The sequence below is a fragment of the Sceloporus undulatus genome, chromosome 1 (assembly GCF_019175285.1).
Source record: "Sceloporus undulatus isolate JIND9_A2432 ecotype Alabama chromosome 1, SceUnd_v1.1, whole genome shotgun sequence".
Taxonomy (NCBI): Eukaryota; Metazoa; Chordata; class Lepidosauria; order Squamata; family Phrynosomatidae; genus Sceloporus; species Sceloporus undulatus.
This window is the reverse complement of record NC_056522.1, coordinates 370,096,475-370,110,957: the sequence shown is the minus strand read 5'-3', so window position 1 is coordinate 370,110,957 and position 14,483 is coordinate 370,096,475. Positions and strand designations below refer to the sequence as shown.

The 14,483-nt window shown below is 44.5% G+C and overlaps 1 protein-coding gene across 4 annotated transcripts in view; it reads right to left on the bottom strand.

Moving 5' to 3' along the window:
- Positions 1-14,483, bottom strand: part of PPP2R5E (protein phosphatase 2 regulatory subunit B'epsilon) — a 135,970-nt gene that overhangs the window by 91,322 nt on the left and 30,165 nt on the right. For 2 of the 4 annotated variants that reach the window (XM_042446775.1, XM_042446779.1), the window contains one exon: positions 2,887-3,050. In XM_042446775.1, coding sequence (XP_042302709.1) covers positions 2,887-3,043 — 157 coding nt within the window. In that variant the 5' untranslated portion in view covers positions 3,044-3,050. Of the gene's footprint in view, positions 1-2,886; positions 3,051-9,687; positions 10,555-14,483 lie in introns of those variants that run through there. The other 2 variants (XM_042446778.1, XM_042446777.1) reach the window with 2 other exon arrangements.

Below are 14,483 nucleotides of genomic sequence, written 5' to 3'. Positions count from 1 at the left end.
CTAGTTGTATAGATACCACTAAGCTATCAAATTGTTTCTTTGTCTACATCCCTCCTGTTTGCTTTCTATAACTGCTTCCCCATCTATTCCTTGAACAGTTTAGCTTAACTGTATCCTACTTCAATCTTAGTTTTCCACTCTCAGCGTGCACAAACTATGGACTTCTAAGTGCCTGACACACTAGTTCTTCATCACAGAATCCATTAATAATCGGAACAGAACAGATGAACATGCAAGTTCATGATATCAACCCAAGAAGAAGAAGAAGAAGAAGAAGAAGAAGAAGAAGAAGAAGAAGAAGAAGAAGAAGAAGCAGCTTCCTATATAAGTTGCAAAACCAAGTGCCTTCCAACTTGTTGCTAATTTTCATGGGGAGGGGGTGCTCTAGTTCGGCCTTCAGACAAACATTATAGCGCTACACAAAGAAAACACAGTCTCCATATCCCCTTTACTGTGTCTAACATTTATTTAAATGCTAAGCATAGCATGATCGTGTTTCTGTCAGTCAATCCTCTTTATGCAGTGTGGCCTTAAAGTTTATATCAAGGTTTGTTTGGGTAAGACCTTATTCTTCCCTCGTTCATACAGAATATGCTCATGCTTCCATCAAGCCAATTCTCTAAATATTCCACTAGATCATTACCAATCCAGATTACTTGTATTAATCCAGACCACTTGTACAGATTCTGAATGAAGGGCCCATCTAAGTATTTTTTGCTACTATCTCTAGCAAAAAGTAAAATACATGATCCTTATTAGATTTATTTCCAAATGTTCCATACTTTGTTAATAGGAAATGAGTTAGAAAAGCAAAATATTTGTGTAACTGCTAAAAACAAAAACATTTGTTCCAAAACATTAAAGTTACAAAAATTATCAAATAAAAGTGGATTAGACTCAGAGGAAGAAGGCATGAAAACTGGACAAAGGAACATTGACACTTAAGGTGAGCAAATGATACCATACTACAGTACTAGCAGAAAATAGCAAACACGTGGAACAACTACTGAGAAGTCAAGGAAGAAAGCGCAAAAGCAGGGTTACAGTGGAACATTAATAAATAATAATGATCACAAATTATTTATATAACTGTAAAGTGGATAATAAAGACACTGAAATAGTCAAAGACTTCCTATACCTTAATTCAATCATAAATCAAAACAGAGACTGCAGTCAAGAAATCAGTAGAAGACTAGAACTTGGAAGGACAACTATGAATGAACTAGGTAAATCCTCAAAGAAAAGACAGACAATTAAATACCAAAGTCAGATCATCCATCCCTTAGTATTTCCACATTCTCTGTATAGGCAGCGGACAGCATTTGCACTTGCAGCTCTATGGAAAGCTGGATAGTGAAGAAAGCTGACAGAAAGAGAATCAGCTCATATGAAATGTGGTGTTAGAGTTTGGCTTCTGGACAGCCAAAAAGACAAATAAATGGCTCCTAGAGCAAATAAATCCTGAACTCTCCCTAGAAATCAATGGCCCTATACAGACAGGCCAAAATAAAGCTGCTTCAGGTCACTTTAGAGGTATGCAGTTTACATGATGCATGCATCCAAAGAGTCTGGAAGCTGCACCAAAGCTGTGCACCAGTCCTTAGGACTGGATCGTGGCTTTGGTGCAGCTTCCAGGCTCTTAGTACGCATGCATTATTTAAACAGTATACCTCCAAAGTGACCGGAAGCAGCTTTATTTTGGCCTGTCTGTATGGGGGCAATGTTACCAAACTGAAGCCATCATATTTTGGGCATATCATGAGATGGCACAACTTTGAAAAAAAGCCAATAATGCTTGGTAAAGTGGGAAATAATAGGAAAGGAGAATAACTATACAAGTGGACAGATCCAAGAAACCACAGCCCCAAGTTTGCAGGAACTAATCAGGGCTGTTGATGTCTCGAAGGTCTCTCATTCAGAGTCACCATAAGTCAAAGCCAAATGGACACCAGTTACCAAACAACAGCTATTTCCTATGCTTACAAAACATCATTTGTTCCTGTGGATGCTGAACCATAATTTTGCTATGGTGAAAGTATCTGTCAGCAAAAACGAGTCAGGAAGAGAATTTTCTTCACATTTCAAACCCTCTGGACTAGTTCCTAGATGTAGAACTTCAATTCTCAAAAGATCGGGTCACCATGGATGATGGTCAGTCATTCTGGGAGCAACATCATTTGGGCCAACATTTCAGAATTACTATTCTAAGTGCATGTTTATATTTTAAAAGTGTAAACACTGCATGAAATAGTCAGGCTGTTAACTGAGCACCAACTCATGAAACCTGTGCTTCCTAATAACAGAAGCTTCATTGAAATCAGCTGAGTGCACCTTCAATATTTGCATCACAGGTTCTTCAACATAAGCATCCACAGAACATGAACAAAGCATTGCATACTTAAACAGCTAATCTGTATACTTTAATGCAAGGAGCTTATCACTTGGGCAAATAAACCACCTTACCTTTTCCGGCTTCAATTCTGGATCCGGGATGCCCCCGGATGTGATCATATCTAAATCGCCACTGATCTAGGCAGGATGCTGCTGCCCAGATGCATCCCAGGTCGAAACCTCACTCAGCCAGCATTTTTTTCGAAGGTGGGGAGTTCCGGCTTTAAAAATTGGCTGGCTGCGTGAGTCTTTGACCCGGGATGCATCCGGGTGGCGGCATCCCACATAGATAGGCGACAATTTAAGTATGATAACATCTGAGGGCATCCCAGATCCAGAATTGAAGCCGGAAGAGGTAAGCCATCTTATTTGCTCAAGTAATAAGTTTCCATTATTAGCCTTCTTTCAACAGACAGCAAAGATCACATGAATCTTCTCTGACAACTAACATATAATTAAAACATTATTTTTCAATTTAGCATGTTAGTTTCTTACCTTTTAGCAGAGGCAGTGGAGTTAACTCTATAGGCTTGCCCTGAGACCGAAACTGGGAGGAACTTTGCGACCTCTTCTGCCTGGCTTTTCTGACGGACTTCCGAGAAAATCCGTCTACTTTATCCACTGATGGAGGTGTGGTTGGTGCTGAGGACATATCCCTACTGAAGGGGATAAATATTATTAATATTCTGAAGTAGAAAAACACACACTTTACCAAACCTTAAAAATCATACTACTAAGAAATAGTCATTGCATGTGAACATCATAGTTGAATGTAACTGTTTACAAGGTAAGTATTATTTTAGCTAAACCTATAACTCTGATCCAGGTCTGGTTATGTCATTTCACAAGGAACTAGTAATCAGATGCACACATCAACAATAGGGAGTAGCTGAGTACTGTAGTGTACATCCAGAAGTGAAACTGCATTAGCCACCTTTGTCTTCTATTCTTTTTTTTTTTAATTTTAATAAAACTTTATTAGTAAACACCAAACAACAAACAATTACATAACATACTCACATGTACAATCGTGCGAACAAACATACAATTTGTAAATTTACAGTATATCAATAACTAAAACAATATGCATATATCTATACATTCCACTACTCCTTTGCATAATTATACCATAATTTCTACGTCCAAGATTGTAGTACAGTACTCACTTTCATCAATCTCTTCATTCTCAATATCTTATCTCTTCAGTATCTTTCTATTTATCTCCCTCTCCTCTGCTTTCTAATATCTCTCCTCCACTTCTTCTGATCCTACCTTACCCTACATACCCTAACCCTCTTCACTTACTAACTTCCTTCTTCCTTCCCTATCCTACCTTCCTTAACTCCCTCTACCTCTCCTCTTCCCATCTGGTCCCCACACCTACATCTATACTTTTCTAAAACATCTTCAATCTCAACATATACCCTGCATTCTTCACTTCACTTCTTCAAACACACCTTCATACATTCTGACTTCCTACTTGCCAGTCTTGTATAATCTTGGTTGGATCTGGCTTTCTTACTTAGTATCCTTGTTCGTGGATCCTAACCCTATATCACCTGCTACAAACCCATTACCGCTTCTCTTCCCCAGTTTTTTTCTAAGTAATTTTTAACCTTATACCAATCTTCACTGAACTGGTGCTTGGGCTTATTTCTCAGTGCCTGTGTCTGTGTCAGTGTCAGACACCTTTGTCTTCTATTCTTACACTGATTCTCATACTACGCATTCTGGGAACATTTTAAAGTTCCCCTCATGAACTAAAGGTGGGGTACAGACCGCCGCTTTGCAGCGGTCTGCCGCCGCCGCTAGCTAGTCCGTGGCGGAGCCGGAGCCTCCATACGGCGCGGCTCCCCTGCGGACTGAAAAAGAAGCTCCAAAATGGAGCTTCTTTTTCCGTCGCGTTTGCGACGTAGCGAGGCGCCAGGGGCGCACTCGCTACGTCACAAGCGACGCGACGCGTACGGACGCTCAGCGTCCGATACGCAAAGATGGCGCCGGCCTTGTAGAAGGGCCGGCGCCATCTTGTACAGACGGAGTCCGTACTAGGCCCAGAGGCGTCTATAAGAGACGCCCCTTTTTTAAAATGGGACGTCCTCCGGACGTCCCAAAGGGCAATATAGAAAGCCTCAAAGTAATCCTAACAGTAGTGCACAGAGTAAATTCATAACATTTTAAAGGAGTAACAGGAACTGGCCTCATGCTATAAATAAATGTGATGCAATGAACCTTTCCAGTCATACATAGTCAAACTATAATGTTCATCATAAAATTAATCAAATAACGATTTATGCTTGTTTAAAATTGATATTTACAACTGTTTTACAACTGATGCTTGTTTACAACTGATGCCAAAACCAATGCAACTTTGACACTGAGCTCTATTACTGTGCCCATTACTTAGTATATTAATCAATGCTGTGTTATTTTCCTTCTCTTTTTCAGTTCTAAAATGACAAAAGGTAACCAAACCCTAGTCCAATGCCGTGTCCTAACCAGCACATCTTAAAGCTATTGTACCATTATGTTGTCTTTTATTAAAAGACCTTCAAAAAAAGATTCCAAAACTTCACTAGGTTGCTTATTCCTTTAGTGAACTAATCTTAGATTTAGGGGTTTTCTTAATTATTTGCTGTTATCTAATTTCCTCCATTTCAGATAGCATATTTTGTGTCTACTTTAAAAAAAGAAAGAAAGAAACCTATATAATATAGCCTCATTTTGTGGAGAGAAACTCAGTAAAGAGAGGATTAACTTTATATATTAAAGATGTGATACTCTCACCTTAAAATAAAGTTTTATATATGATAAATTTTAAAATAAATCACATGAGTGCGCAAAGTTTAAACTTTCATAATTGAAAATTAAATGAAGAGCTGTTTTTGTTTGTTGTTGATTTTAAAGAAAGACAGTTTGGTGTTTGCTGATATTTAACAGGCACAAAAATCATAATTGTCTTCACAAAAGCTAGCCTCAGCCCTTACCAGGAATCACATGAGGCCTTGACACTAAGCAGCGAGAGCGCCTTTATCTACAACAATCCTTACTTTATCATGTCATTATTCTCATGGCCACTGCTGCATTGTTATCCTGAATTATACAGCCTACTTGCCAAAGATTAATGAAACTGTATTATTATGATGCTTATCAGTTTAAACGTTACATGCACGATTAATATGTAAGGACTCCATAGAGGAATGACACTACTATGCATACCTGACTTATACAAAACTGATCTATAAACATGAAGTGGAAGGAGAGATACTGTAGACAATAACAACAAAAAGTATTACTGGTACTCCAGTGGGAAACGCTCAACAAACCATAATCACTCTGGCAGCCCAATCCTGCACCTGCTTGCTCAGAAGTAAAACCCAATGAAGCTAATATATCTTATTCCCCAATTAACTGCGGATAATAAGATAGCACTGCAGCCTTCAGTTCCTGGCCTGAGTGACACTACTCAGCTCACCTAAAGGATGGTTTTATCTTTGCACTGCCCACAACCCTCAGGATGCCTCTGCCTATCCAGAAATCTTTTCACAGTCTGAAAATGGAACCCGCTAACCTCATTAATGGACAAGCTCTCAAGCAGATCACTTGGACTGCAGCAGGATCATTGTGTCAGCAAGAAGCTTTAGCGACACTTCTCAGATGTAAATTTAGTAACAGTTCTTCTGTGCAGCTTTATAAATTGCTGAAGTCTAATCAGGCCTAACAAAGCTATTGCACTAAGGTGGGCATCAGCATTTTCTCTAGCATTTTTCCTTTTGGCCAACACCATTACTTGAGCTTCTTGAAGAATTAAATTCTAAACCCACAGGCCTTACCAGTATTCAAAAACAAACTCCTCTCTCTTGGGGGGGGGGAGTTGCCACTTTTCAGATCTCTCAAGGAAGGAGCTACTGTACTTCTTTGCATAGGTTAAGAGAAAAATAATGGAACTAGGAACACTATAGTCTAAGAATGACAAATGGGAGGCATGCTTGCTCACACACACCCGCTTTTGGTTCTTGCCTTCCCAGTGGCACACTGCAGATTTAAAAGTACAACCACCTCCAAAATCCACAAAACAGTGATACCTTTACTGGATCAACCAAAATACACAGAATACATGTTGCAAGCTTTCAAAGCTCCACTGGCTTCTTCACCAGGTGAAGGTGGTTAAAAATTATACAGGAAAGGGGTTACACTGAGACTGCATTTGACACATTTTACCTAAACACTAAACAGCACCTAAAATTTCCTTAATGCAGCATATTCCACTGTCAAACAACTCTTACTGTCAGGAACTTTTTCCTAATGTTTGGGTGGAATTTCTTTTCCCATTTTTGATCCCCAGTGAGTTGCATTCATATGCACACTCAGTGCCTCTGAAATGGGAGGGTCTGTATAGTCATGCTGACCAGGAGCCACTGATAAATACAATTATTAATCTGTAAAACATATCCAGGGGTAGCTGGCCATACAGCAAAGTACTGTGTTGGCTATACAGCAAAGTACAGTAACATCCAAAACCCACAAAACAGTGATACCTTTATTAAACAAAACAAAGTGCACAAAATACATGCTGCAAGCTTCCAATGCTCCATTGGTTTCTTCATCAGGCAAAGATGTTAAAAATCATACAGGAGTAAGAAAAATTGACAATATTAGTCACGGACCAGCACTTTGTCAAGATGCTGTGGTTGTTGTCTTCAGTGCAGATGTTATTGGAGGGGTATTCATACAAGGGGGGCCTCCTCCTTCTGGCCATGCAGATACAGGGAGGGGACTCTTGAAATCTATTTCAATTTTAAAATTACAATAAAATTGACTTTCCCTAGCAAATCAAAAAGCTACTGCCTTTTGGGATATTGCAATATGTATTATGTGCAGTTTGGTTGGGCCCATAAAGATATCACTGCTTTGTGGCTTTTGGATGGATTAATGTACCGTTTTTGTATGTTTTTAATTGTACTGTTCTTTTAATGTTGTGAGCCACTGAGTCCCAGTTCTGGGAAAAGAGCAGGATACAAATAAATATATGATATGGGTATTATTGTACTTTGTTATATGGCCAGCATGAGGTAGTGGTTTCAGTGTTGAACTACGATTATGGGAGACCAGTGTTCAAATCCTGACTTGGCCACTGGGCAACCTTGGTCAAATCACACTATCTTAGCTTCAGAGGATGGCAATGGCAAACCCCCTCTGAAAAACATAGGAAGAAAACCCTGTGACAGGGTAGCCCTTGAGTTGCCACAAGTCAGAAAGCAAGGCACACAATAAGAATATGTCCAACACGGCGGCTACCCCTGGATATGCAGATTTAAGAGGAGATTAGTATGATTATGGATTGTGATTAAAGTGAGCGGGGATGGAATGACTTTGGCAGCTATAATGAAGGCACCAGGCTCGATATAAGCATTTGATGGCTATAACCTGTAAATCATGGTCATGAATAAATTGCATTTGTTAGCATTAAAAACAGGAGGAGCTGGTGGGGAGGGGAGAAATACCGATTGGGGCATCAAGAGGAAAGACAGCCCCCCAAAAGAGGAGGCTTCAATGCCATTAACATGAAGGCACCAGGCTACTTATTAGCGTTTGATGGCTATAACCTGTAAATGGTGGCCACAAATAAATTGTACATGTTATCATTAAAGAGTTAATGGGGAGGGGGAAATACCAACAGGCATCAAGAGGAAAGACACACACATCCCAGGCCTCAATGCCATTGACCCACCAGGACAGATACCAAGTCCTCCCAGATCCCAGTAGATGTTGATCCTGACCATAAATCCCTAATGATCCCTTCACCCTCACCACCCCCGCTGGCTTTTTTATCCTCAGACACAGACACACAAACATGTCCCATGTGCAGTCAGCATCCATAGGTGTTTTTTTGGGGGGGGGGGGGGGCAGGCTATGTGGCCCTGTTCTGGAAGAATATCCCTAACATTTGACTTGCATCTGTGGCTGGCATCTTCAGAGGTTGGTGCCAGGGAAGGGAGTGGGGTATATATATATACTATGTGACCCTTGGTTGGGAGGAAGTGGTTTACATGTTAATCTGTGTGTGTTGGTCTGTTGTTGAAGGGCAAGGCCTCAGGGTGGGAAGATATGCAGAGGATACCTGTGTATATTTAATTAGCAATCTGTTGTCTGAGGAGGGGAAACCCCTGCCCCTGGATGAGGTTCATTTGCATGTGTCAATCATTTCCTCTCAACCAAGGGCCACACAGAATATATTTGCTGTTAACTGCCTTCCAATCTCACCTCCGCCACTCTCCTTAATTCCTACAACCCCATAGTGACCCCCTTAACAGAGTCCCTCCATCTGGCCTGTGGCCTTCCTACTTCCCTCCACCTTTCCCAGCATTATTGTCTTTTCCACTGAGTCCTTCTTTCTTATGATGTGTCTGAAGTATGTCAGCCTCAGTTTGGTCATCTTGGCTTCCAGGGAGGTTTCCTCAGCACTCTTCCCCAGAACCATATCCAAATGAATGGATTTTCTTCCTATGGTATTTCTTAACTCTCCAGCTCACATCCATACATGGTAATAGAGAATACAATGGCTTGTATGATTCTAACTTTTATGCTGCATTGTACAGTATATCTTTGCATTTTAGAATCTTGTCTAGTTCTTGCTTAAATATTTTAAGGGGTGTCATACTGAGGAGGGAGCAAGCTCCCAGAGGAATGGATGCAAGCTCCAGGAAAAGAGATTCCAGCTCAACATTAGGAGGACCTTCCAGAGAGTAAGGGCTTCCTGGGAGACTGTGGTGGAGTCTCCCTCCTTGGAGGTCCTTCAGCAGAGGCTGGATGGATGCTTTGGCTGAGGGGCCCTTGGGGTCTCTTCCAGCTCTGTTTCCTAACCACCCTCCCATTCTTCACCTTCTGATCTGCTGACTGCCTTCTCCATTTCCATGGATGTTTGATCCCAGGAAGGGTTCTCTGACTACGCTCCTCCCTCCATCTCCGCGGCTTTGCTATTAGCAGACCTGGTTATTCAAGGATTTGATTAATAGGCTCTCTCTAGGCGCCTCTGGGTCCTCCGGCGTCGCTCTATGGCCCGCTTTCCCTAAGAGCCGCCCGGAAGGCTCCCAGAGAGAAGATTCCCTAGGCATCCGCAGCCCCTCCAGAGCGGTTCTAGGGCCAGGGTCTGCCCTGGAGGGGGAAAGCATAGCCTCTCTGTCATCTGCGGGGCTTCCACCTCCAGGGCCTTGTGCCCCTGACCCAGCGGATGCTTCCTCCTCGTCTAGGTCTGTCTTAATGCTCTCCGAAGGGCCCGAAAGACCTCCGCGGAGTTACCTTGGACCTTCCTGGTAGAGAATCCAGAGACAAGAGGAGAGAAAAGCAGCAGGGAGGCGAGGATCCCTGGAGGCGCCGGCGGAGGCGGAGGCTGTGTCTCGGTGCAAGGGCCCTGGCTTCGCCTTCCCCGCGGTCCCCGCCGCAGCAGGAGCAGCACCCGCCGCCTGCTAGGCCTCGTCGGCGTCAGGAGCAGCGGCGGAGGCCTCCTCTGTCTCTCCTTCTCCCGCCCGGTCCCATACAACAGCCTCCCTCGCCCCGAACGACCACCGAGAGGCCGCCGCCTCCTCCTCCTCCTCCTTCCGCCGCCGCCGCCGCCGCCTCCTCCGAGTCCTTCCCTTCGCCTCCTTCTTCTTCTCCCGGAGAGCCGGCCTCGGGAAGGAGGGGCGCCGCAGACACAGGCCCGAGCAGAGGCCACGGGGAGGAGGAGGAGGAGGAGGAGGAGGCGGCGGCGGGTTTGGCGGCTGAGGCGGCGTCGAGTGCGGCCTTCCTTCCTTCCTTCCTTCTCGGGCGTTCTTCTCCTCCTCCTTCGTTCCGAGGCTCCTATTGTCAGTCAGTCAGTCACTGAGCTCCTGCCATGGCTCTCTCTCGCTCTCTCCCGCGCTTCGGCTCGCTCTCGCCTTCTGGGTGCGCGCGCAACCAACCAACTAACCGCCAGCGCTCGCGCCTCTCTTCCCTTCCTTCTTTCCCTCAGGCTCGCGCCGCCAACCAATCGAACAACGTCTCTCTCAGGTCCGCGCACGCCGCCAACCAATCAACCGCGGTCTCTCTTTCCCCCTCTCTCAATCTCGCTCAGATCTCCGCGCGCCGCCAACGAATCAACCGCGGCCTCTCTTACGTCCGCGCGCGCCGCCAACCAATCAAGTGCCGTCTCTCATTCTCTCTCTCTCTCTCTCTCTCTCTCTGCGCGCGCCACCAACCAACCAATCAACGGCCGCCGCTCTCTCCCTCCCTCCTTCCTTCCCTCAGGCGCGCCACCGACGCTACTCCAGTCAATCAGTCAATTAGGCCGCAGCGAGTCAACCAAACACGAGCCGTTCCGTTCTTTGATTGGTCGGTTGGTTGTCGGGTCTGCCTCTCGCATGCCACGCCCACTCTGGCGTCATACGCCGGAGGCCTAGAGCGCGACGCCTGATTGGGCGGCGAGTGTCGCGAGCTCTTTTTGCCCCGCCCCCTCAGCCTGAGGGCAGGGAGAAGGGGAAGGAAAGTTGGAGGAAGGAGTGTAAGTGGGGCCGTCTTCCTCCTCGCGGTGCGTTCAGGTGGAAGGGCGGCGGGTCTCGGTTCCTTCGCTGCGAGGATGATAGCGGCGGGGCGGAGAGGGTTGGGCCCATGGCCGGACTCCGCCCGGACTCCCTTGCTCTGAGGCAGAGGCCGCGAAAGAGAAGCGTGAAGCGGGCGCAGAGGGGAGAACTTGAGAGACAGAGCTCAGAAGGAGGCAACGTTGGAAGGAAGCGGAACGAGGAGGAAGGCGGGAGAGCATGAGCCAACAATGCGATGCGGCAGCTAACAAGGCCAATGCGATCCTAGGCTGCATCAATAGAAGTATAATGTCTAGATCAAGGGAAGTCATAGTGCCACTGTATTCTGCTCTGGTCAGGCCCCACCTGGAATATTGTGTTCAGTTCTGGGCATCACAATTCAAAAAGGACATTGAGAAACTGGAGCCATGTGTCCAAAGGGTGGTGACTGAAATGGTGAAGGGCCAGGAAACCATGCCTTATGAAAAACGGCTTAGGGAGCTGGGGATGTTTAGCCTGGAGAAGAGAAGGTTAAGAGGTGATATGATAGCCCTGGTTAAATACTTGAAGGGATGTCATATTGAGGAGGGAGCAAGCTTGTTTTCTGCTGCTCCAGAGACTAGGACCCAGAACAAAGGCTGCAAGCTGCAGGAAAAGAGATTCCAGCTCAACATTAGGAGGAACTTCCTGACAGTAAGGGCTGTTCGACAGTGGAAGACACTCCTTCCTCAGAGTGTAGTGGAGTCTCCTTCCTTGGAAGTCTTTAAGCAGAGGCTGGATGGCCATCTGCCAAAGGGGATGCTTTGATTGGGATTTCCTTTATGGCAGAAGGGGGTGGGACGGGGTGGCCCTTGCGGTCTCTTCCAACTCTTGGATTCTAAGGGGCATTTAGAATATTCAGCCAGAGAAATCTTAAGCCTCATTGAACTACAAACCCCAAATAAACAAGAGGCAGGCACAGCATTTAAAGAGACCTAGCTCCATTTTAAGAGTGCAAAGCAATAATCTCCTATAAGAAGGAAGCGGTCTGTAGAAAGATCTTGTGGTACCTTTGAGACTAACTGAAAGAAAGAAGTTGGCAGCATGAGCATTTGTAGACCTCAGTCTCTACTTCCTCAGACACATTAAGGAGAGTGGAGTGTAGGTGTCAGACCCATGTGCTTGGCTGTGTCATGATGATACAATGGCATCCTGATACAGCGATATAACACTGTGGTAACTTGATGAATTATTGGGAGGATGGATATGGGGAATATTGAAGAGGTATTGTATATTAATCAAGTGGATGCTGTGGGCTGGGAACAAACGGAGGGGCAAATGGGCACAGAGGGAAGGTTTATACCTTTCTTGCAAGAGGATTTGGTTTGAAAAGGGGAGGTACTTCCTTTCCTCTCTTAAGGGCAACTGAATGATAAACAGAGGAGGGAGAAAAGGGGACAGTAAGGTTGCTTTGATCGGGACCAAAGGTTGAGCCCCAACAGCTAGAAATGGGGGGCTGGAAAGTTTGAATACAGTGATAGAGGAAAGAGACCCTCTGTTTTGGCAAAGACACTCTATTGGCTCTAATATCTGAAATAAACGTCTTTTGTTTTCTAACACAATAAGATGTTGTTCTGTCCATTAGAAACGTGAGTTCGCTGGTCCTGACGCTAGGAAAGCTCACGGTGCCAATTTCTTTATTTCAGCTAGTCTCAAAGACGCTACAAGATCTCTCTACATACTGATTCTACAGATTAACATGGCTATAGCTTTGAAAGAAGGAAGTTGGTAGCATGAGCTTTCATTGACTTGAGCCTGCTTCCTCAGAAGCATACAAGACAAATCAGTTGTTTGCGTTATGTATTCAGGAATTCGGTAGCGCCTTTGAGACTAACTGGGAAAACAACATTTCTAGCATAAGCCTCCTCAGATGCATTTGGTGGAGTGATAGGGGCAGACCTATATAGCAATCTGTGTGAATAAGAAGGTCCATAGGAATGCAAAATTTCGTGGGTGTGGAGATGACATGACAAGTGACAAGTTCAGCTTTGGGGGGGGAGCAAGGCAGAGTGTTGCCTAAAAACAAGGTTAGTAGATAACCATATCAATGAGTATTGGGATGTAATGTGGGAGCAAAAAAACATGTGATGGACCATGAGGCTGCAGGTGGGGAGGTTTAGTTGATGTCATAATGTGTATAGTGTGCCAGGAAACCATAGTGTCTGTTCAACCCACTGCTGACATCAGTATCATAGGGGCTGTCTTGGCCAGTTCATCTCATCTTCTTTTGGGCTTAAAACTGAACTTGTCACTTGTCATGTCATCTCCACACCCACGAAATTTTGCATTCCTATGGACCTTCTTATTCACACAGATTGCTATATAGGTCTGCCCCTATCACTCCACCAAATGCATCTGAGGAGGCTTATGCTAGAAATGTTGTTTTCCCAGTTAGTCTCAAAGGCGCTACCGAATTCCTGAATACATAACGCAAACAACTGATTTGTCTTGTATGCTTCTGAGGAAGCAGGCTCAAGTCAATGAAAGCTCATGCTACCAACTTCCTTCTTTCAAAGCTATAGCCATGTTAATCTGTAGAATCAGTATGTAGAGAGATCTTGTAGCGTCTTTGAGACTAGCTGAAATAAAGAAATTGGCACCGTGAGCTTTCCTAGCGTCAGGACCAGCGAACTCACGTTTCTAATGGACAGAACAACATCTTATTGTGTTAGAAAACAAAAGACGTTTATTTCAGATATTAGAGCCAATAGAGTGTCTTTGCCAAAACAGAGGGTCTCTTTCCTCTATCACTGTATTCAAACTTTCCAGCCCCCCATTTCTAGCTGTTGGGGCTCAACCTTTGGTCCCGATCAAAGCAACCTTACTGTCCCCTTTTCTCCCTCCTCTGTTTATCATTCAGTTGCCCTTAAGAGAGGAAAGGAAGTACCTCCCCTTTTCAAACCAAATCCTCTTGCAAGAAAGGTATAAACCTTCCCTCTGTGCCCATTTGCCCCTCCGTTTGTTCCCAGCCCACAGCATCCACTTGATTAATATACAATACCTCTTCAATATTCCCCATATCCATCCTCCCAATAATTCATCAAGTTACCACAGTGTTATATCGCTGTATCAGGATGCCATTGTATCATCATGACACAGCCAAGCACATGGGTCTGACACCTACACTCCACTCTCCTTAATGTGTCTGAGGAAGTAGAGACTGAGGTCTACAAATGCTCATGCTGCCAACTTCTTTCTTTCAGTTAGTCTCAAAGGTACCACAAGATCTTTCTACAGACCGCTTCCTTCTTATAGGAGATTATTGCTTTGCACTCTTAAAATGGAGCTAGGTCTCTTTAAATGCTGTGCCTGCCTCTTGTTTATTTGGGGTTTGTAGTTCAATGAGGCTTAAGATTTCTCTGGCTGAATATTCTAAATGCCCCTTAGAATCCAAGAGTTGGAAGAGACCGCAAGGGCCACCCCGTCCCACCCCCTTCTGCCATAAAGGAAATCCCAATCAAAGCATCCCCTTTGGCAGATGGCCATCCAGCCTCTGCTTAAAGACTTCCAAGGAAGGAGACT